The following is a 20,342-nucleotide window of genomic DNA, read 5'->3' as shown; positions in this document are numbered from 1 at the left end:
ATAGGTAAAGGTAAAGGACCCCTGGACAGTTAAGTCCAGTCAAAGGTGGCTATGGGGTTGTGGCGCTCATTGCACTTTCAGGCCAAGGGAGCCAGCGTTTGTCCACAGACAGCTTTCCAGGTCATGTGGCCAGCATGACTAAACTGCTTCTGACACAACGGGACACAGTGACGGAACCCAGAGAACACGGAAACGCCATTTATCTTCCCGCCACAGTGGTACCTATTTAACTACTTGCACTGGTGTGCTTTTGAACTGCTGAACCCTGCTGAACCCCACCCTGTTGAATTCTATTAGTTATATTTTATCTGCACAATCAGAAAGCATTTCGAGAACAAAAATGCTTCTTCTGCGCAGCCTAAGCAGGAGCGGTGGAAGACGTTTTGGTTAATTGTTGTATGTCTTCACTTACCCCACCCCACTGCCCTGCTCACAGTTGTGAATATTCTTACCTTATGAATGGTCCCTGTCACCATTAAGAAAAAGAGGTGGGAATAGGCCAGTCGATATATGGACCGTCCCTGGATCAAGGGACTTTCTTTCTTTAAGTTCTCAAAGTCATTAACCTAGCTGAAACTTGTCATCTGAACTAGCCAGAGGTTTAACTGAGAATCAACCAGTCAGTCCCTCATTTGAAAAACAAGACTTTTTAAGCCATCTTGCTCCCCCTCCCGGCAACTAGACATTCTATTTTGGTGTCTGCAACCTTGGTCTAAGAAGCCATTTGGCGCCTATCTTATATATCTGAGTTTCCAACACTGGTTGTGTACTAAATTAGTCAGAATAAGTTGCTTTGGGGGGCAAATGTATTCACCGCACAAATTAGCATAAAAGGCACCTGTAGATCGCCATGTGTGAGGAACAGACACAAACCTATTGCATTACAGATGCCATAAACCTTGTGGGGAGCTTCCCTGTGCAGTGAGAGATAGCCATGTGTGCAGATCACATGCGATCTACACCTGATTTTCATGCTTCTCTACAGAGCACATTATATGCAAGGAACATATAAACCAGTCCTAACGTTCAGTGACATAGCATCTGTTGCCGGCACCCAGGGTGGGCGCAGACACTGGGGATCATGTGCACTGGGGGGGGGGTGTTGGGAGGCATCAGCCCAGCCCTCACCATTGATGCTGCCAGAGCGATCCCACCCCCACCAGAGCTAAGTGGGACTGCACTGAACAACCTGCCAGCTCATGCAGGCAGGAGCCTGGCTGGCCAACGCAGCCCTTGGTGGGCAGAGGAACACCAGGCAGGGCCTTGCTGGGGTCATCTGTGTGGGGTCACAACTCAAAAATTGTGCAGCCAGGGCCCCGGGCCCCTGGCACCCTCCATGCTACATTCCTGCTAAGGCTAAAAGCGGAGACCAACACATACGAGCAACAATTTCCAAAGCAAACATTACCTTCGAGAAGTCAGTAACACAAGGGTATTGAATTGGAGCAATTAAAAAAAAAAGAAAATAGAAACATTCAATAACCTATGTTTAACTTGTAGAAAACAAAACCCTCTTGGAACAAAAGCTGATTCTTTGCACATCAGATGCTTGCAGAGTAGGATGGCTACTGTCAGAACCAGAATTCTAGACTGTTTTAGGATTGCCATATTTCAAAAAGTGAAAATCCAGACACAAAGGTTGCTGAGCTTTTTGTGGGGCCGGGGGGTGGGGGTGGGGAGGCAAAGCTGTTCAGCTTTTTTTTTGGCAAAATCTCAACAAACAATTTTTTGAGCATGGGTTGCCATACACCTGGGTTTCCCCAGACATTTCCACTATTTCCGACGGATGAATCCCGGATATGTCCGGGAAAACCCGGACGTATGGCAGCCCTATTTGGAATCCATAGCTTTGTCCAGAGTGCTTGGATAAAGTTGAGTTCACTAGGGTAGTCAAGCAAGACTACAGACCCATTGAAAGTAACCTCAGCAACTCATGCCCATCAATTTCAAGGCGTGTATTTGGAGTATGCCTTGTGTTGGAATCAGTTGTGTGCTGTTAATTTAACTTTGCTTCAGGCTCGAGAGGATTCAGAGCCGCTCCAAAGCTCTTTCTCCTGTCTGCCTAGTCTTTTGTGATTTCTCAAGAATGACCTTTCTCCTGCAGTGAGCGCACACACACACTTGTGGCTGGCTCACGCCCTCTCTCTTAACTACGTAAGCGGCACTCATACTTGAAGGACAACAACAGAAAAAGGTAAGTTAATAGACAGGTAAATCATTTTTTAGACTTCCGATGGGAAACTTGGCAGCAGAAGGAAACTGACCTTAGTGGAGGTTAACAGTCACCAGTGACAAATCAACCAAGCCATTTTCGTTTCACAATTGCTTGGCGTAAGCTTCACTGCAATCGGATTTCTAATGCCCTATGGCACATTTATTTTGCTCATAAACTCTTGGCGTTTAAGAGTTTTAATTGACTTTGACTGCCTCTTCTTCATTCTGAGGGTTTTGAGGGTGTTTTGGTCCACACTTTTCCCTAACCAGGCATTTATTGAGCAACTTACACAGGCCAGAGTGATGCATTAATAAATTTATGCTGAAACAAAGGCCACACATTGAGCTACTCACTTCTGTCCCCTATTGATCTAGTACACCAAACCCATGTCAAGTCTTGCAATTCCCTAAGTGGTTGTTAACTGGCAGGTGGTGAGGAAATGAACAGTAAAGTCGTGTTAGGAAACAAGTTAAGGGGAGGGTGAACAAGGCAAACAACTGCCTTTTGTGATAGGAGCTGTCTACAGCCAACAGGCTGCCCTTGAGATGTTGCTGGGCTAAATTTCCCATCATGCCTGACCATGCCAGCAAGGCCTGATGGGAATTGTACTGCAACTTTTAGAGGGCACGATATTGAGTCGTTGGCAAACACTGTATTATCAAAGTTGGAAGGGGCCATGAGGATAGTCTAGTCCAGCCCCCTGCAATGAAGGGATATTTTGCCCCATGTGGGGCTCAAAGACATGGCCCTGAGATTAAGAGTCTCATGCTCTACCAGCTGAGGAGTATGGCAACAAGTTTGAGCCAAGGTCTTCTGTAAAACAGGCCATCACTTTCTGCAAACTCACTCTCCTTTCTCTCTTCAGCATACATTACTTCAGGCATAAGCAAACTCGGCACTCCAGAGGTTTGGGACTACAACTCCCATCATCCCTAGCTAACAGGACCAGTGGTCAGGGATAATGGGAATTGTAGTCTCAAAACATCTGGAGGGCCAAGTTTGCCTATGCCTGCATTACTTCCACCAGCTCTGCATTTCCGTCTACAATCATATAAGGATTCCATGTCCTATCAAACAACAGCCTTCAGAAGAGATCTCAACTTATTTTATAGTTTCATTATTCATTTTTGCATTCAGAAATGCCTTCCTTTCATAAGAGACGGTTCAGTTCCAAAGGACCGGAGGAAGGGGAAAAAACGACAAGCAGCCCAGTTTAATTTCAAACGTTAATATATTTTCTATTTTATAGGGAACATATGTATCTTTCACCCCTTATTTGCAGCAACTGTGGCATCCTCATAAAAAGGGGTGAAATTTGTAAGATGCCTCTTAAAATAAATATTTCTTTTTTTATAAAATAATAAAACTTCAAATAAATATTCTTTACACTAAACAATATGTTGAAAAAAAATTAGAAAATAAAGACTGAATTTTACTGTAACTGTACAATATACATGAAATCCAAAAAAAGTGGGTGGGGGGAATCAGAGTCTTGCAAATGAAGGGCTTCCTTAAGGCAAAATACAATCTAAAACATACTGATTGATTCACATTCTTTTGAATGTACAACATATTAGTATAATATTTTGTGACCTGTGCCATGTCTTCTATGACACTCGTGTTTTCACAGTTGAAAATATCCTATATACAAAAATATAGCACATCTCTGGCAGAAAATAATCGGGAGCAGGTTGAAGTAGTTTCCTAATTTACAAATGTACTATTCATTTTTTTTGGGGGGGGGGACCCACACATGTACAATACGACAGATTGCCTAGGAGTGTCTCAAGTTGCGTTAGCTTATGCAATAGTCGGGTCCCACGGAGCATCTCTCCCTTCATCTCTCCATTAGGTGGACTAGAACAAGCAGGTATCCGTTAAGTTGGCCCATGCAAACACACAAGAGGAAGAGCAGGTCACTGCAAACCTCAGGGCGCACCTCCCCATCCTCCTAAGACACAGTGCCACAATCGTTTAGTTGGCTGCATATGATGTTAAAAAGGAATAATCCGTATTATTTCGCCGTACTCCCGAGGAGCGATGCTATGTCAGCTTCTCGAAGTTCCTGGGGGGGACGTTGGGCACTTTGCAGCAAACAGTGTTGGAGTGCTTACAGCGGCAGCCGGGCCTGTTCACCTGGTCGTAACAGCCCTGGCACAACTTAAGGCAACCCTTGGCCGGCAGGTAACACCACAGGCATGGCAGAACGAGGGACACGACGCCCATGGTGGACCACCGAGTGCAGCAATGGGACTGGCTACAAGAACAAGGGTTATCGGCGCAGTTGTCTTCGTCGTCGTTGGAGCAGTGGTAGAAAAGGCCCTTGACGCAGCAGACGCAAGTCCCATAATCGACCACGTTCTGGGCCGAGCAAAGACACTGTTTGTCACAGATCCAACAGGAGGGAAGAGTTCGCGGGTAAGTACACTCCTTGCACTTGCATTTCCCACAGTCCTCACACCTGTAGGCATGGAGGTGCAGATCTTCCTTGCTAGGGGGCTTGAGTTCACAGGACTTCAGCTCGGACTTGGGCTGCACTCGGACTATCCCGTCTGCAACGGTCCCCAAAGACGACCCCAGAAGTCTCTGTTCTGATGAGTTACTACTCGTACTGGTCCGGGTACTGGCCCGTGAGCCGGTGCTGGCCATGCTAATGGAACGGGACAGTGGTAACCGGGAAGATACATGGACCTGGGGATGTTGGACCCTGCTAAGGTGATCAGTCAACCCATTGGCCCTTTCGCTCTTGTGCTGGAGAGGCAGACGCGGCGCTGGCTTCACCCCAGGCCGCGGAGCCACCGTAGGTGGTTCAGTGTATTCGTTTGTATTTCGGATGGCCTTGATCTGGTCCAAGGACAAGACATGAACCTGTTGTGCCAGGACATCTCTTAGGTCAGGTTCTCCATACTGCCTCCCGCTGTCCTGCTGACTCTGTAGCAAAGGCTGTGACCCACTGCCATTCTGAGCTCTCGTCTCCATCAGTACCCTGAAGAGTGATCACTCCAGGAAGCTTAGAACACATCTGAAATCCTGCAGGCAAAGGAAGAGAGGATTAGGGTTTTGTTGCTACGTTGCCTGGTGGTGTATTGGTGTATTTGCAAAATCCCTCAATATGACACACTTCACAGCAGCTAGTCCCTGAAAGCAAAGGCACCAAGCCTTCATGATGGAAGAAGACTTGGGGACAACCAATTCAGTGGAAATAAGCAATCTCTTTTATGATTTCAAGGCAAAGGCAAGGAACCTGTGGCCCTACAGATACTGTTGGGTTTCCAACTCTTGTCAGCCCCAGAGACTATGGTTAGGGATAATGAGAGTTGTAGTTCAGCAATGCCTGGAAGTCCACAGGTATCTTCATCCCTGTTTTAAGTGACCAGAGGCTTTGTTTTCCAGCATGGTCCTCCCTTGAAGAGAATGGATCTTCTTTGCAGAAGAGATGCTACCAACCTACCTCTAGAGAGCATTTTTAAATCCAGTTTTAAAATTGGATCTTATTTATTTTTTAAAAAGAGAAAGGTAGTTGTTTTCTACATTTTACAGGGTTCTGCTTTTTAATTAAGGATCGGCAAAGACCTCTTCTGGAAACCCGAGGAAACCTGCATCTTAGTCACTTCTTGATGTTCATTATAGGACAAATTCACACACTACATAGTACAAGCTTGTACACTTGACAGAAAGAGCCAAAGAGTCAATTCTGGCAACTCTGACAAATGTACCCGTTCTTTGCATATGTTTGCAACCACACTGCAGTTTTCATATTTAGGTGTATACCTAAAAAAGGGAGAAGCCTGCGATGAGTCCTTACATGTCCCTGCCTGAATCTCTCTCTGTGGATCTAGACACCTTAGGTGTCTCAAACTCTTGACAAATCCTCTCAGATCACAGGTTGTAACACACTTTTGCAGTCAAAAACCAGAGTGTCAGAAGTCAGTGCACCCAAGTTCACTGTGGTCCGCTCCTCAATAAATACATACAGGACTGCAGGCTTAAGCCATAGGAAAAGGTGGGACTTCCTCTGCACTATATGTAGCAGACTTTAAACAAGCAAAACAGAACTTTCCAATGACAGAGTAGTAATTTTTCTATCCTGTGCAAGCCTAGCAAATACGTCCTCTTTCCACACTGAGCTTAAACATGTTGCAAAAAGGAAGAAGATAAAATGTGTTTTTCTGCAACGACACTGCGAGAAGCATAAAGTAGCAACAACGTGTCTGAGGCTGGTCTTAAGTGCAGGCCAAAAAGCATATACAAAGTACCTGTCTGCAGAACTTTTAATATTTGTCTACAACTTTGCATTCCTAAGCCCCAGCACCTGAAGCTTACAATGCTGAGCACTGTAAGGGTTTTCATTGTGCATTCATAACACCCAGAGATAATCCATCCACTTCCTGGGCACTGCCAGGGAAAAAAAAGTGGTTTGGCTTACAATACACAAATATCCTGCCTGCAATCTGCAAGCCACATGGTTCCAGGAACAGCCTATGACAATATTGCTTCAACTTGAACAGCACTACCTGAACCACCATTACTTACAATGGAATCTTGATAAAGTATAGACAGAGAGTGACAGGACTGCCAACTAGAAAACAGCTGGGCTAAATACCTCTCTCTCACAAATGAACAGGATCCAGTTTGCAAAAAAAAAAAAAAAGTCTGAGGAGCAGTTGTTCAACAAAAGGAGAATTCTCTTGGTCACATTACAGTGACACTACAACCTGGTGCATACATGGAAATAAGTTCCACTGAATTCAGTGTGAAACTTACTTTTAAGTTAAAGAGAAGTATAGGAACCGGCTGCTTACACAACTGGAATCCGCAGGGCTCGTTTCTGACTAAACATGCATCAGATCAGTGAAAGCCTATGCATATACTTGCATGTAAGCACTATTAAACTCCGTGGGACTTACTTCTAAGGAGTACTTAAAATTCTGGCTTGGATTTGCCGGCACATAAAAACCACCCAATAATCTGCAGTAATTACAGGGTGAAAATCAAGGTATAGTCCTCTCTATTGCAATGACCTCATAGCAACTCCCCCCCCTTAAAAAACCCCAAAAGTACTACTAAATTTAGGTGGCTGTGCAAGATACTACAAACTTTAGGTGAAGACTGCAACCCCGTGCAGTCTTATCTCTCTGGAAGGAATTCCCACTGAATTCCAAGTAAGCAGTGCCGGCTGAAAATCTGTCCACAATCCACACGTCGGGAAAGATCTGTCTCACGTTTTCCTCCCGCATTGCCTCCCTGCCCGCCCGCCAGCCAGGGAGCATCACCTCCTTCCTTCCTTATTACAGGCTTCTTCCTTTCATACATAAAACAATCCGCCTAGCAGGTGGGATCCCAGGAACCTGCTCATTTTCCTCTAGGCTGCCCTGATACTGTGTTCAAAGGAACCTCCCTGAAAGGCAGACAACCTGGAGATCAACAGGAGACAAGCAGGGCGGGGGGTGGAGAGGAGGGTGAAGAGAGACGGAGACTTGTACTGTAATAAGATTGCCTTATCAGGAGAGCCTGGCAGGATCTTTCCTTCCTCCTCCCAGCAGGAGATGGGGAAGGGCTCTTTCCTGCTTCAGTTATGTAAAGTGACTTACATATCTGCTCCGTCCTGAGCACCTTCGAGGCACCTGCTCACACAATCCCCTCCCCTCCCTCTCCCCCCACCCAAATGCCATCAAATCCCACCAGCTCCAGCTTCCAAAAAGTCAGGTCTGGCAGGAAGTCTGCCCCCAAGGGAGCGCCTGCTGGGCATTTGTCCGATTTGCGTAAATTTCAAGCAAATCCCCATCTCATGAATGACAAAGCAGGACTCTCAACTCTTCCTCCCCCCCATCACAAACAGCCTCTGGAATTTTATTGCCCGGAGGGAAACGCATTCCCCGGTCGACGGATCCAGCTACACTATCAACAAACAAAGTCCCCTCACCCCCAGCCACGAAACACCCTACTTTCTAACAAATGCAACAATTGCTGAAGTCTTATTTTAAAATCCTCTGTGCCAGGATTTGTGGTGTTGTACGTATGTGCCAACTGTCCCACGGATTTTAAAAAGCCAAAGTCCATTCACTAGCAAAGGGAGAAATGCGAAGTAAATCAGGGGTGCGGGTGGGGGCGGCTTTTGAATAAAGGATGAAGAATTTATATAGTGCACAACCACCCTTTTCTTCCATGCAAAAGCTGCTGTCTCATAGTTTAGCACCCACAAGCTTTCCATTTTATTTTTTTAAAAAAATAATATTTAGGGTGCTTTATCTCAGGGGTGTTTAGAACACCCTCTTCGTCTTTGCACCCCCCTCCATATGAATGCCTCCCTCCCCTATTTAGGGCTGAGTCTATGTAGCAGGCATTGGGGTGGGGCAAATTAAGTCTTAAGAAAGAAAAAAGAAACATGACCAGCCATTTCCAAAAGTAGCAATCTTCTGCATATTCCACCCCCCCTCCAAAAAAAAGGCCCGGGGCGGTAGGGAGGGGGAAGAGAAAGAAGGTAGAGCAGATGTCAAAAAAGAAAAAAATGCACTTCAGAAGACAATCCGGTTAAGTGGGAGATTCTACCCATCCCTCCCACTGGCAACAAAAAACCAGATTTACACTTAAAGACGTTCGCTCACTTCCGAATTGCACATTCCAAGTGCACAAGTTTGAAAAAGAGGGCGGCTAAAGTACGAGGTGAGCTTGGATCTAAGAAGCTGCAGAGCAACTGGAGTTGGGGAGGAAGGAGTTGCGAAAAAGAAAAAAAAATCCCAAGTTTTTGTTTGTTTCGTTTTTACCCTGTCCTGCAACCCAGCCTTTTTGACAGGCTCTCTTTGCAAGCAACGGAGCTGCTGAACTGTTCCGAACTCGGACGCACGTTTCCGAAGCTGGGCACCGCGGCGTGCCGCGCACAAACCGAGGGGAAGGCGCTGCCGCCAGAACTTCTCTGCAGAAATAGCTTCACTTCCAACAACCTGAGGGGAGATTTCCGCCCTTTCAAAACAACGCTCGCCCCCAATGGCGCGAGGCGAGGGGTTTCCTCTCTTGCAGAGTCATCCGCGAGGCGCAAGGACGCGCCAGGAATCCTTCAAAGCGCGAAGGAACTCCGCGATCTGTTCCCACCCGAGAAAACTCAACCCCCAAACAACACCCGCAGACACACTTTTCCAAGGCAATCTCCCCGAACACACACACCATTTTGCAGTCTCTTTGCCTTGCACAAGAGAAAAGAAACACCCCTCGCAGGACTTCTACCAAGGGAATCGGCCTGAAATTTGCATTTGTCTCCTTGCAAACAAGTCACTTTAAAACGCACACGCACACACATATATATAGAAGCAGAAGCTTGCTTTGCAATGAACCCTCCTCTTCCTCCTCCTCCTCTCTCCCCTCCTCACAACCCCTTCTCCTCTCCACCCCGCTCCCTGGATTTTCTTCTTCCTGAGGTTGACGAGTAAAACGCAACCCCGAAGCCAAACGAAAATAAAAGGAGGGGGAGAACAGAAGCGGCTCTTCTGTTCCAGAAACTCACTTCGAGTCCAGGTTGCGAGCGAGAATCATTGAAACGAGCAAAAAAGAAAGGAAAACGCAGACAATCCACGGCAAAGTTGCTTTCTCCCCCTGCCTCCTTCTGTCTTCTCCGCAGGGACGGCTGATAATAAATAGCAAAGAAAACAAACCACAAATGTGTGCGTGTGTGTGTGTGTTTAAAAAGTCGCCTTTTCCAGACGGGGCGAGGGTTTCTCTCTTCCTCTCTTCCCCCTTTTCCTTCGCAATCACACACGTTGATTTCCTTGTCGCTGTTGCTTCTCTCTGTCTTTTTTCCTCAATGAACAAGAGGCCGATTCGTCAATCCCAAGTCACTTTCGCTTAATACATCATACACAGGGGGAGGGCGAGCCCAGGCGAGCGACATAAAGTAAGTGGCTCCTGGCGAGAACGAGGAGAAAACAGAGTAAAATCCCAAGGTTGCCGCGGACCAGGAGTTGTTGTTTTCGCTCTCTTCTTCCAGCTTGGGCGTCCCGATCGGTTGCAATCTGTATTGATTTCGCTTTGTAAATTTTTTTGTGTTGGGGGGGGGTGCGCGCTAAGGGCTTGTTGCTTCTTTTAAGTGGTTGGCGAGCTCTCTTCCCGTCTTCTTCTGGGCAAATGTGTGTTGTACGTGAGCGCGTGCGTTTTCTTCCCAAGGCAGCTTTTGCTGGTTGCAAACTGGGAGGAGGAGGAGGGGCAGGAGGAGGAGGAGAGCAAGGTCTTCCCCCCTTCTTTCCCCCCTTTTTTTCTTTTTTGGGGGAGGGAGGGAGGGAAAAGTCAGCGGGGCTCGAGAGCCGCAGTTGCTGCTGCCTGTGGCGCGTTTGCAGGAAGGCAGGTTGGAGATCCGTCCTTGCAGCGCTCCAGCGTTTTTCCGCCCTCTCTCCTCCTCCTCCCTCCTTCCCTCCCTCTCTCTCTCCCCCCTCTCTTTTTCTTCTTTCCGGAGGAGGCAGGGTGATCTCTCCGCAAAAGCAGCAGTAAATGGCGTCATGTGGATCTGAGGAGGAACAGAGCAGTTGTTGTCCCAGAGGATATATCGTATCCGGTCCTACCTCATTGGCTCGCCCGGGCTTACATTCACTTACCCTCCCAACCTCTCCGCCTGCCAGCGCTTGGGAGCTAGCCTTTAGCAGAGCGCGCCAGGAGGTATTCAAAAGGGCAACACCAGCTTGGGGAGGGACGGAGAGAGGAGAGGAGCCCATTCGCCGATCCAACGGCTTTTCTTTCTTTCTTTCCTCTTTCTTTCTTTCCTTTTTCTTTCTTTCGTTCCTTTTCCTTTCTCTCTCTCTCTCCCCTCCTCGATTCCCCCCCTCCTCCGCTTTTTGTTATACGCGGATGGGGCTAAGTCTAGGCACACACATACACACACACACACACCGAAAACTGCAGGGGATCGGGGTATTATTTCCACAATAATTTCCGCTCTCGGTGCAAGCTGGAAGGAGGGAGGGGACTGTGACCCGAAAGCGTTTTAAACGTCGCCGGTGACATTTTGGACAAAGAGAAATGATCGACGGGGATTCGAGCGCCCTCTCTCCCCCCCCCCCGCACTCCTTCCTTCCCTCCCTCCCACGCACGCTTACTCGGAAGTAAGTCGCATTCCGCGCTGATCCAATGCCTGTTCCACGGGCTTTAGGGAGATGGCCTCTTCCAAGAAAGCTCGTGTCAGATTTGTGGGCGGTTTTCTTTCCCACCCCCGTGTCGGAATTTACAGCCGTTTACTCTAGAGTAGGCTCTTCTTATTCCCCCCCCCCTCCAAGGTTCAGACAGTCCCTTGGTGGTTCCGAGATGTGTCTCTCTTGTTTAGCAGGTTTTCTGCGGGCTGTGTTTCTGTCGATTGCCCCGGGGACTACTCGTGAGCAAATGTTACCGGGAAGTGCAATTCCAGAAGGTCTCTTCGAGGCTGAAATCCCAAAGTGCAAAAGAGTTGTTTTACTCGGGAGTGGGTCTGGGTAGTAGAAGCCCTGTAAATTTGTAAAGGGAGATTCTAGGAAGGCTGCGATCCTTTTCCACGCTGTAACCTGGGCATCAATCTCGTTGAACTGGATGGGATTTACTACTTAATGTAACATGAACAGGATCGGGCCGCGCGACCCTGGAGCCATTCACTTGGCTGTCCCTTAGGATCTTATCAATATTGCAAATGACAATATTTAGGATCGCAGCTCCAAGGCAGCCACCTCTCATACTGCGTTTACTCGCGAGTAGACACCCCCCTCCAAAACAAACACAACCCTCAATGCCTTCCTTTTCCTTAAATAATAATGAAAAGTGAGTCGCTCGCAACTCTTCGGCCAACTTACTCTCAAAGTAGACGTGACAAAAGTCAACAAGGCTGACCCAAAAGAACACGTGTTTGAGAATTGCATCATTAATGTTAGACGTCCTGCCCCGCTCCCACCCATCCCCTCCTTTGAGAAAGAAGGTAATCCAATCACCTAGCAGATTTTAGAGGGCGCTGTGTTTGTAAGAAGGGGAGGACACATTGTTCGGTGGATTAACACAATTGATACGCTGTGTACAAGTGTTAGCTCCCAGCCCGAGTCGCCCTCCCCCACGTTAGTGTACGTGAGGAGCGGAACACGGCGTGCCTGAAACAGGCCGGCTCCCACTGTTCTTTGCATCGCTTTCTCTACCAACTCTCTCTCTCTTCCCTCCCTCCCCCCCGCGCCCCTTCAGTTAAAAATGGGATTAGCGAGATGCTCCTTCCGGAGCATTCAGACTGTGGCGTGCAACCATTTGGGCTGAAATCCTTGCACGCTCACGGGACGCCTTAAGAAAGTTACACATGATCCAGGAAAGAAAAGAGAAAGTGCGCGCGGGTAAGAATGTAGCGCTGAGAAAACGGGAAATGGGCTTCAAAACCTTGTTGAGCCTGGTTTACACGCGGAAGATAGCCCCTTTTGGTGCTTGTGGTGAAGTAGAATAATAGCGTGGGAAGGGACCCTGTGAATCATCTAGTCCAGTCCCCTGGAATGCAGGGATCTGCAGCTGTCCTATATGGGGATGGAACTTGCAGCCTTGATATTATCAGCGTCAGTTGGATACCCAACTGAGCTTTCCCGGCAGACCAAGTAAAAAAAGCCCCTTTCAACTCAAAGGGACTTGCTGTTGTGTGAACAGTGTCCTGGATTGGGGCTCCCATTCAGGAACAATTCCTTGCATGGGTGCAATCGAGAAAACTTACTTCAGAGTAAGTGTACTTAGAATTGGTATATCTGCCTCAGTTTCAGGAATATTTTAGGGGTGCAGCCTGCAAATGAAATACAAGCTGATTCATTCTTGATATGGGTGAAATAATCTGGTGGGCGGTAGGACTAGAATGGTGCCATTGGCATTGGAGAAACTGGAATCCATTGCTTCGCTGAATGTCACCAGGGATCCATTCATTATTTTCAAAATTATCATTATTTTTTAAAAATGATGCGAAGACATCTACGATGATGGTCCTCTGGATAAATTCTGCCAGGAACTTTGACCACTGGTGGCATTTGTCTTGGGGTAGTTCAATCGATTGTACCACTGCCGTGGGTAGGAGAAGGAAAGGAACAAACTGGCAACATTATTCAGAAAGCAATTACGCTTGTTTCCTTAACGTTCAAGACAGTTCAGTGACTGCGAGGGCTACAGCTGTTTAAAAAATCCAACAGGCAGCCACAATGCTCACATATTTCCTGGTTCATATTGTCATCCACTTGGGAAAGGTGACGAAATCACTTTAATTCCAAATGCGTTGCTTGTGGGTGACAGCAGTAAACTTTATCTTCCCACAAATCTCACCAGGGCTCCCTGGAAAGAGCCCAATTTGGAGTGGAGCCCCCATCCTTGGCTTGTTTACGGTGAAGTAAGTCCCACTTTGCTCAACGGAATTCACACTCATTCACCAAGGCCTAATTTGGCTACAATCCTACCCACATTTCCTAGGGATTAAGTCCCAAGTAAACATGCCCCGGATGGCGCTGTTAAGTGTTTGGAGACTTCTGGAGCAAAAGTGGTTGACTTCCTTCTCTCCAGATGTTGAACTACAACTCACATCCTCCATTACTCTTGGCCATGCCAGCTAGGCCTGGAGGTAATTGCAATCCCAGTAACAACTGGAAGGCAGTGGTTAGGCACACTGGTCTATAGTGAGAAGTATGACCACATTCAGATGATCATCTCAGTACAGTGGTACCTCGGGTTACATACGCTTCAGGTTACATAAGCTTCAGGTTACAGACTCCACTAACCCAGAAATAGTGCTTCAGGTTAAGAACTTTGCTTCAGGATGAGAACAGAAATTGTGCTCCGGTGGTGCAGTGGCAGCAGGAGGCCCCATTAGCTAAAGTGGTGCTTCAGGTTAAGAACAGTTTCAGGTTAAGAACGGACCTCCAGAACGAATTAAGTACTTAACCCGAGGTACCACTGTATATTAAGTTAATATATTAAATTCTGCCTACACGCGTAACCCCTTTGCAGTGAGATGCAATTAAACCAGGAAGTGTGTAATTAACCATAGTTTCTCACTTTGTCTGCCCAAGAAACAGTGGTTAGCAGCTTTGGACACAAAGTCGGGATCTTAAATGTCGGTTTGAAGTTGATTTGAGATCTTGACTTGTTCTGAAGTTGGCAACCATATTTTCCCAGCTCAAATCAGATGAGACAAGAAACTCTGGTGAACGAGAGACTTCCTGGTTCAATTGCAAAAATAAAAGATGCAAGCATATCTTGACTCAATAAGCCAAGATATGATAATCTGATGTGGCTCTCTCTCTGCACAGGCTCCCAGCCAGTCTCACTTTCTACGCGTAATTTAATACTAGGCTTTCGAAATCAACCAGACTTTCCCCATTGGAGCCTATTAGGTAAAGATAATGCATGTCATTGGCTGTTAGAATATTACCGTGCAACCTGAACCCAAGCTGCTGTCTGGGGAGGCTTTGCAGAGCGGCAGGGCTACTGCCACACCCGCAGCCCTGCCAAGGTGGAAGGTGGGAGGAAAGACAAATAGCAGAGCTGGCACAGAAAATTGGGCCCATTGCCATTCGGTCCACATTCGGTCCACATTCGGTGCCACATTCGGTGCCACATTCGGTGACAATGGAGCCAGTTTGTGACCTACCAGATCCTGGGCTAGCTCAGCTCCTTCTCGCCCTCTCACAATTTCTGGGTGTTTTTTGCAGGCTGTGGGCATTCGACTGGCTGTACTTTCACCTGCCCATTTGGCAGGTGGAATGGACAGAGTGACATTGGCATCACTCCTCGGGCAGAAGACAACAGGACCAGGCAGAGGGACACCTATGCCATATCCAACAACTCTTTCACTTTTTTTAAAAAAAGAAGACAAAGAGTAAACACTCAAGAACACAACATCCATGTTGTGGAGTATGTCCTATTTTGGATGTCGTCCTGTTTCTATTGGCTGGGAGCTAGCCCCATTTAATGCAGTGGGACCTACTTCTGAGTAACACATATAGGAATGGACTGCATGAAATATGCGTGATAAAACTCACATAATATGCAAATGTGGAGGAGGGCCAGTGCCCATAGGTTCCATGCAGCGTGCATGGCCCTGACACTGAAATTTGTGGGTGCCTGGCCTCTTCATGGGGAATTTTGTGGGTGCACAGGCACCCAGGGAGCCGGCACCGATTAGTAGCCCAGCTGCTAGAAATTTGGAGCTAGAGTCAAGTACTTTGCAAAGAAGAGCTGGGCTAGTAGGCTAAATAATAAAAAAGTCTCCCTGGAGGTGTTTGTGCAGCCCAGTTCATTCATACTGTTCTTATCCTTACCCTATAGGCTCTGATGCAGAGGACTGTATAGCAAGCAGATTTTGCAAGTCTCCTATTTTCAGATTCAGCACCCAGCAACCTCAGACTCAAAAGACTTTCAAAAGTCCAATGCTGGGTGTGTCAGTATGCGTATGTGAACCATTATTTGCAAGTGCAAAGCAAGTAATACAGTGTGTTTGTGTGCGGAGCAGCCTTTTAAAACTTAGAATAGCTCAAATTAATGAAAATGTATAAGATTAAAGGGGATATTTCACTTCTATAAAGCATCTATCACACATTACATTGGAAGTTTGGGGTGATCTACCACTGAGTAATGGAGCAGCCTGATTAATGCACTCAAGTTCATTAATTTCAATGGGTCTACTCAGAGTACGACTTGGATCCCTTTAATGACAATTTCTAAATTTTTCATGGTTATTTAATTGGAACATTCTTTTCTAGAGTTATAAACATTCCTGACTTTAAAAAAAACCCAAGCAACTTCCATACAGGTTCCTTCAATCACTTGCTAGAAATCCCTTATTTTAATGACAGTTCATTTGTAAATATATCTGATGATGCAATCCTTTGTGGACGCTCCAGCCCCCTTTGGGGGATGGGGCAGGGGGTACCTGGCTCCAAAGCATTGCAGGTGACAGACATCACATCTTCCAATCATATGGCAGTGTTAGCAGCCCAGAGAGCCAGGTGTACTGTCCCAATGGCAAATCTCTTTTCATTCAGCAATTTTATGAATGACAAGGGTTTGATGGCTTTGTGCCCGCTAGAGGGAGCAGTGAATTGAGCCGCTTTGTGTGCTGTTAGCAAAGAAATACTTCGGAGCAGGAGAACAGGAGAAAAGATAGGCTTCTCTCCCTGCATATAAAGATACAGTTGGCTGAAAGAGCTGCCCATCGCCTTCTCTTCTTCAGGAGCGCAATGGGAGGCCATTGATAAGGCTTGAAAACAGAACCCAAGCTTCTAGTCCGGGGGGGGGGGGGCAGGGAGGAGCAGGGATGGGGGGGAGCTGAGACAGAGGAAGCACGACTTCTCCTTGTTGTGTAACGCTACTTGGAAGCTGTTTTGCAGCTACTTGTGAATGCAATTTGGGCATTTTGCCAGGCCATTCTAGGCCAAGCAGGTAAGAGCACCTCCTCCACTCAGCCTACCGTATTTAACTGGCCCGTGCAGCATTCCACCCAGCTGCTATGCATCTGCTGCAACAGTAACCTCATTTTCTGCCGTTTGTGCTCTAGCAGTTGCATTTGTTGTTGGCAAGGGAGGGGGACATAGTCCTATGGGGAGAAAAGAGGGCAAAGCGGGCCTCCTCCCCAATGATTGAGGCTCCCAAGGGGCTTTTCGATGTAATAATCCCACGGCGTACTTTCAGAGAGGGTGTGCGAAGCTGGTTTTGAACCCTCTGCAAGCAAGGATCTCCTCTGACACAATCATCCCCTTTCTGTAGCTTGGGGGTGGTGGGTGCTAGAGAGGGCTGCCATGGCATTGGGTTCATCCTGTCAAAGGCAGTGGACCTGTTCAGGACCAAGTGGATTGTGAGCCGCATCCTTTGCTATCTTTGCACTTGCTCAGAGGTTGTCTGCCTTTAGATTAGTAGCTGGGGACATGGGTGTAGCCAAGGGGGTGGAGGGGGGAGCTGCCCCCCAAACCCTCAAATGCTGTTGAAAAGCATTAAAAGTACTCAGTTAACTGAGGTTCTGCCCCACCCCCGCAGAAGCCTGCCCCCCCAACAAAAGCCTGCCCCCGTAATGTCCTCATTTTGGGGGATTTTTTTACTTGCGATCTCCTCCAAAAAGCTCAACAAGTGTTTTTTTTTGGGGGGGGGCAACCTGCCAAAAAGAGCTCAACAACTTTTTGCCTCCCCCCCCCAAAAAAAATCCTGGCTATACCCATGGCTGGGGAATAAATAGGGCCATAGTGACTAAGCCTAGGCGATGTACAGTGGTACCTCGGGTTAAGTACTTAATTCATTCCGGAGGTCTGTACTTAACCTGAAACTGTTCTTAACCTGAAGCACCACTTTAGCTAATGGGGCCTCCCGCTGCTGCTGTGCCGCTGGAGCACGATTTCTGTTCTCATCCTGAATCAAAGTTCTTAACCTGAAGCACTATTTATGGGTTAGCAGAGTCTGTAACCTGAAGCGTATGTAACCTGAAGTGTATGTAACCTCAGGTACCACTGTATTGATTCATTGCCTGAAATCGGTTCGAAGTGGAAAACGCAAGAGCAATTTCAGAATTTCCAATCAGATTCTGTGTCGCAAAATCCCATTCACAGCCAGCATCGCAAACTTCCATCTGGAGGCCTGATGCTCACCCTTTCCCTCCCTCCACAGCCCAGCCACTGGCCTCAGAAGGGGAACTTGCCTGCCAGCCTCTTTGTTCCCCTCTCTGGCCCTGTGAGCACTGGTGGGCTGCCTTCGCCCTCGGTTCCTACTCGCACTGATCCAAACAGTGGTTCATGGTAGCTGCCATGCGAGCATCGAGAAACTATCATTGGGGCAAGCTGGGGCTGGTGGTTCCCGGGAGGCCGGGGCTTTGCAGTGCCATGCCATGTGGTGCCCCAGCTGATGTGCTCTGCCCAGGGCAGCGGCGTGTGCCTGGCCTCACCAGGAAAAGGCAGAAGCTGTACAAGGTGACACCAATTGTCTCTGTGGCCAGCAACTGCCTTCTTCCTCCCCGCTTGCTTTCCGACATCATAAAATACTGCTCTATCTCAAAGCTTAAGGTAAAGGTAAAGGGACCCCTGACCATTAGGTCCAGTTGTGGCTGACTCTGGGGTTGCAGCGCTCATGTTGCTTTATTGGCCGACGGAGCCGGCGTGCAGCTTCCGGGTCATGTGGCCAGCATGACTAAGCTGCTTCTGGCGAAACAGAGCAGCGCATGGAAACACCGTTTACCTTCCCTCTGGAGTGGTATCTATTTATCTACTTGCACTTTGATGTGCTTTCAAACTGCTAGGTTGGCAGGAGCAGGGACCGAGCAACGGGAGCTCACCCTGTTGTGGGGAATCGAACCGCTGACCTTCTGATCGGCAAGTTCTAGGCTCTGTGGTTTAACCCACAGCGCCACCCGTGTCCCATCTCAAAGCTTAGCTGGTGATCTATTACATACAGAGCAGAAGAATGGACTAGGTGGCCTGCTATAAGCCCCCAAAGCTAGGATTGTATGTGCCAAGGATCTTTTAAAGATTGCCCCTTCTGTGTGCAGGATTATCGCAAGTAAGGGCTTTTCCTTAGCCTGCATATGGAGTATGAAAAGTTCCTGCAAAACCACTTAAATTACTATGTCATACCCCTACAATATGTTTAAAACACATGGCTTCCTCCAAAGAACCCTGGGAACTGTAGTTTTCCGCTCGCAAAGCTACATTACTGTAAGAACATAATAGTCTACTGGATCAGGCCAATGGCCCATTTAGTCCAGTATCCTGTTCTTACAGTGGCCAACCAGAAGCCAGTGGGAAACCAGGGAGCAGAACGCGAGCACATTCCCAGAAAATTCCCAGCACCCTTAACTAGTTCCCAAGGTTCTTCAGGAGAAGATATGTGCTTCAAATATCTCTGTAGCACCACCTGTTCCTGGTATAACACCTCAAGCATGACATCAACAGCAGCTATGACATCACGGGGGCAAAGAAATTGGAACATACTGTTTCTATGTCATAAATTTATTTTTATCAGACATAAAATCAGAGAGAGAGAGAGAGACTAATTGTGCTGGTCCCGGGGGCTAACCAAGAGGCGAGGTCTGAGTCCAGGTTGAGGGTGCAGTATGGAGGCAGTCCCGTCAAAGCTGAAGCTGGGTCCAAGGCAGGGAGTCGGGTGAGGTCAGGAGCTCCGGCAGAAAAGCAGGACAGGGTACAGGCAGGAACAGGCTACCAACAATGTTGCTCCCGCAACTTGGGACTGGGGCTGGCTGGCTTTTATCTGCCCCGAGGCATAGGGTGGCCCCAGTCCACAGGTGACTCGCCTCTCCTGGCCTGGAGGCAAGCACTCCTCCTGCGGGAACTTAGTTCCCTCCGCCTTTCTGCGCTGAGCCTCTGCAGCTCAGGAGAGGCTGGAGGGTTACCGGACCCAGAGGCAACCTCAGCTTCCCCTGACGGGGCTGGGAGAGGAGCACCTGCAGGCATTGGGTCCTCCATCCCCTCAGGAGCCAGAGCAGACTCAGCTGGTGCCTGCACCTGAGGATCCAGCACAGGTGAGGACCCTTCAAGCTCAAGCCCCAGCTCAGCTGGTTCTGGAAGCGGGGAATCCTGTGCAGGCTGGGATTCCTCACGTTCAGCCTCTGAATCTGATTCCCAGGCCATCACACTAATAGATGGAGAGGAGAGTTGCTGCTGCTGTTGACCAGGATCTTCTCTGTGACATCTAATTCATTCCAGAGCCATCCCTTTTGGGTATGTCTCCATTCAAGGGCCTATAGCAATTTCACTACATAATTGTAAGCGGCCCCCATGGCTGTGAATCAAGGAATGTCTACAGGAGCAGATCAGAAATAAATTCTTAAACATGTTTTATAAATAAGGAGAGGGCTGAGGAGGAAGAGCGAGAGAGGAAGAAATGTGGTGCATAATTTGTCTGTTTCATTTCTGGTTAAGAGCTGAGTAGTCCAAATAGATAGCTATCTTTCTGCTGGGTGCATTTCCTCAAAGTACTTATTCCCTGCAAGCGGATGGCTGCATAGCTTGTCTGCTGCGTCCCCTGAGCATTTTGTACATTGTCTCATGGCTTAATGCAAAGATATTGATCCAGGACGTTGTTTAGTGAGTGGGAGGCAAGCATTAATGCCTGGTATTTCCTTAGAAACATAAACCTTTAATTGACATCTTCTTTTCATGTTTGAGCATTTGAAAGGAGCGGTAAT

At 47.7% G+C, this 20,342-nt stretch overlaps 1 protein-coding gene and 1 long non-coding RNA gene across 6 annotated transcripts; one reads left to right on the top strand and one right to left on the bottom strand.

Annotated features, from left to right (window-relative positions):
* Positions 1-3,427: 3,427 nt before the first annotated feature.
* SPRY2 (sprouty RTK signaling antagonist 2) lies at positions 3,428-10,830 on the bottom strand. 4 transcript variants are annotated; one of them, XM_083501350.1, is made up of 2 exons: positions 9,714-10,830; positions 3,428-5,245 (listed from the first exon to the last, which is right to left on the bottom strand). In XM_083501350.1, exon 2 carries the CDS (start codon positions 5,192-5,194, stop codon positions 4,259-4,261), a length of 936 nt encoding a protein of 311 aa, XP_083357476.1. In that variant the 5' UTR covers positions 5,195-5,245; positions 9,714-10,830; the 3' UTR covers positions 3,428-4,258. The 4 variants fall into 4 exon arrangements, with proteins under 4 accessions (XP_083357476.1, XP_083357477.1, XP_083357479.1 ...); XM_083501351.1 differs by lacking the exon at positions 9,714-10,830 and adding an exon at positions 9,377-9,542; XM_083501353.1 differs by lacking the exon at positions 9,714-10,830 and adding an exon at positions 7,489-7,835.
* On the top strand, positions 10,736-15,721 carry LOC310706100. Of its 2 annotated transcripts, XR_014525673.1 has the most exons (3): positions 10,742-10,855; positions 12,389-12,531; positions 14,872-15,721. It is a non-coding gene; the product is annotated as an uncharacterized lncRNA (long non-coding RNA). The 2 variants fall into 2 exon arrangements; XR_014525672.1 differs by lacking the exon at positions 12,389-12,531 and having other exon boundaries at positions 10,736-10,855.
* The last annotated feature ends 4,621 nt before the right edge of the window (positions 15,722-20,342 follow it).

The sequence above is a fragment of the Podarcis liolepis genome (assembly GCF_965112155.1).
Source record: "Podarcis liolepis genome assembly, chromosome: 4".
In the NCBI taxonomy this organism is placed as follows: Eukaryota; Metazoa; Chordata; class Lepidosauria; order Squamata; family Lacertidae; genus Podarcis; species Podarcis liolepis.
Note: the sequence above shows the minus strand (reverse complement) of the source record. Positions and strands in the feature narration are given on the sequence as shown.

Coding starts and splice junctions, on each gene's coding strand:
- SPRY2 (XM_083501350.1), bottom strand. CDS start 5,194: ATGGAGACGAGAGCTCAGAATGGCAGTGGGTCACAGCCTTTGCTACAG.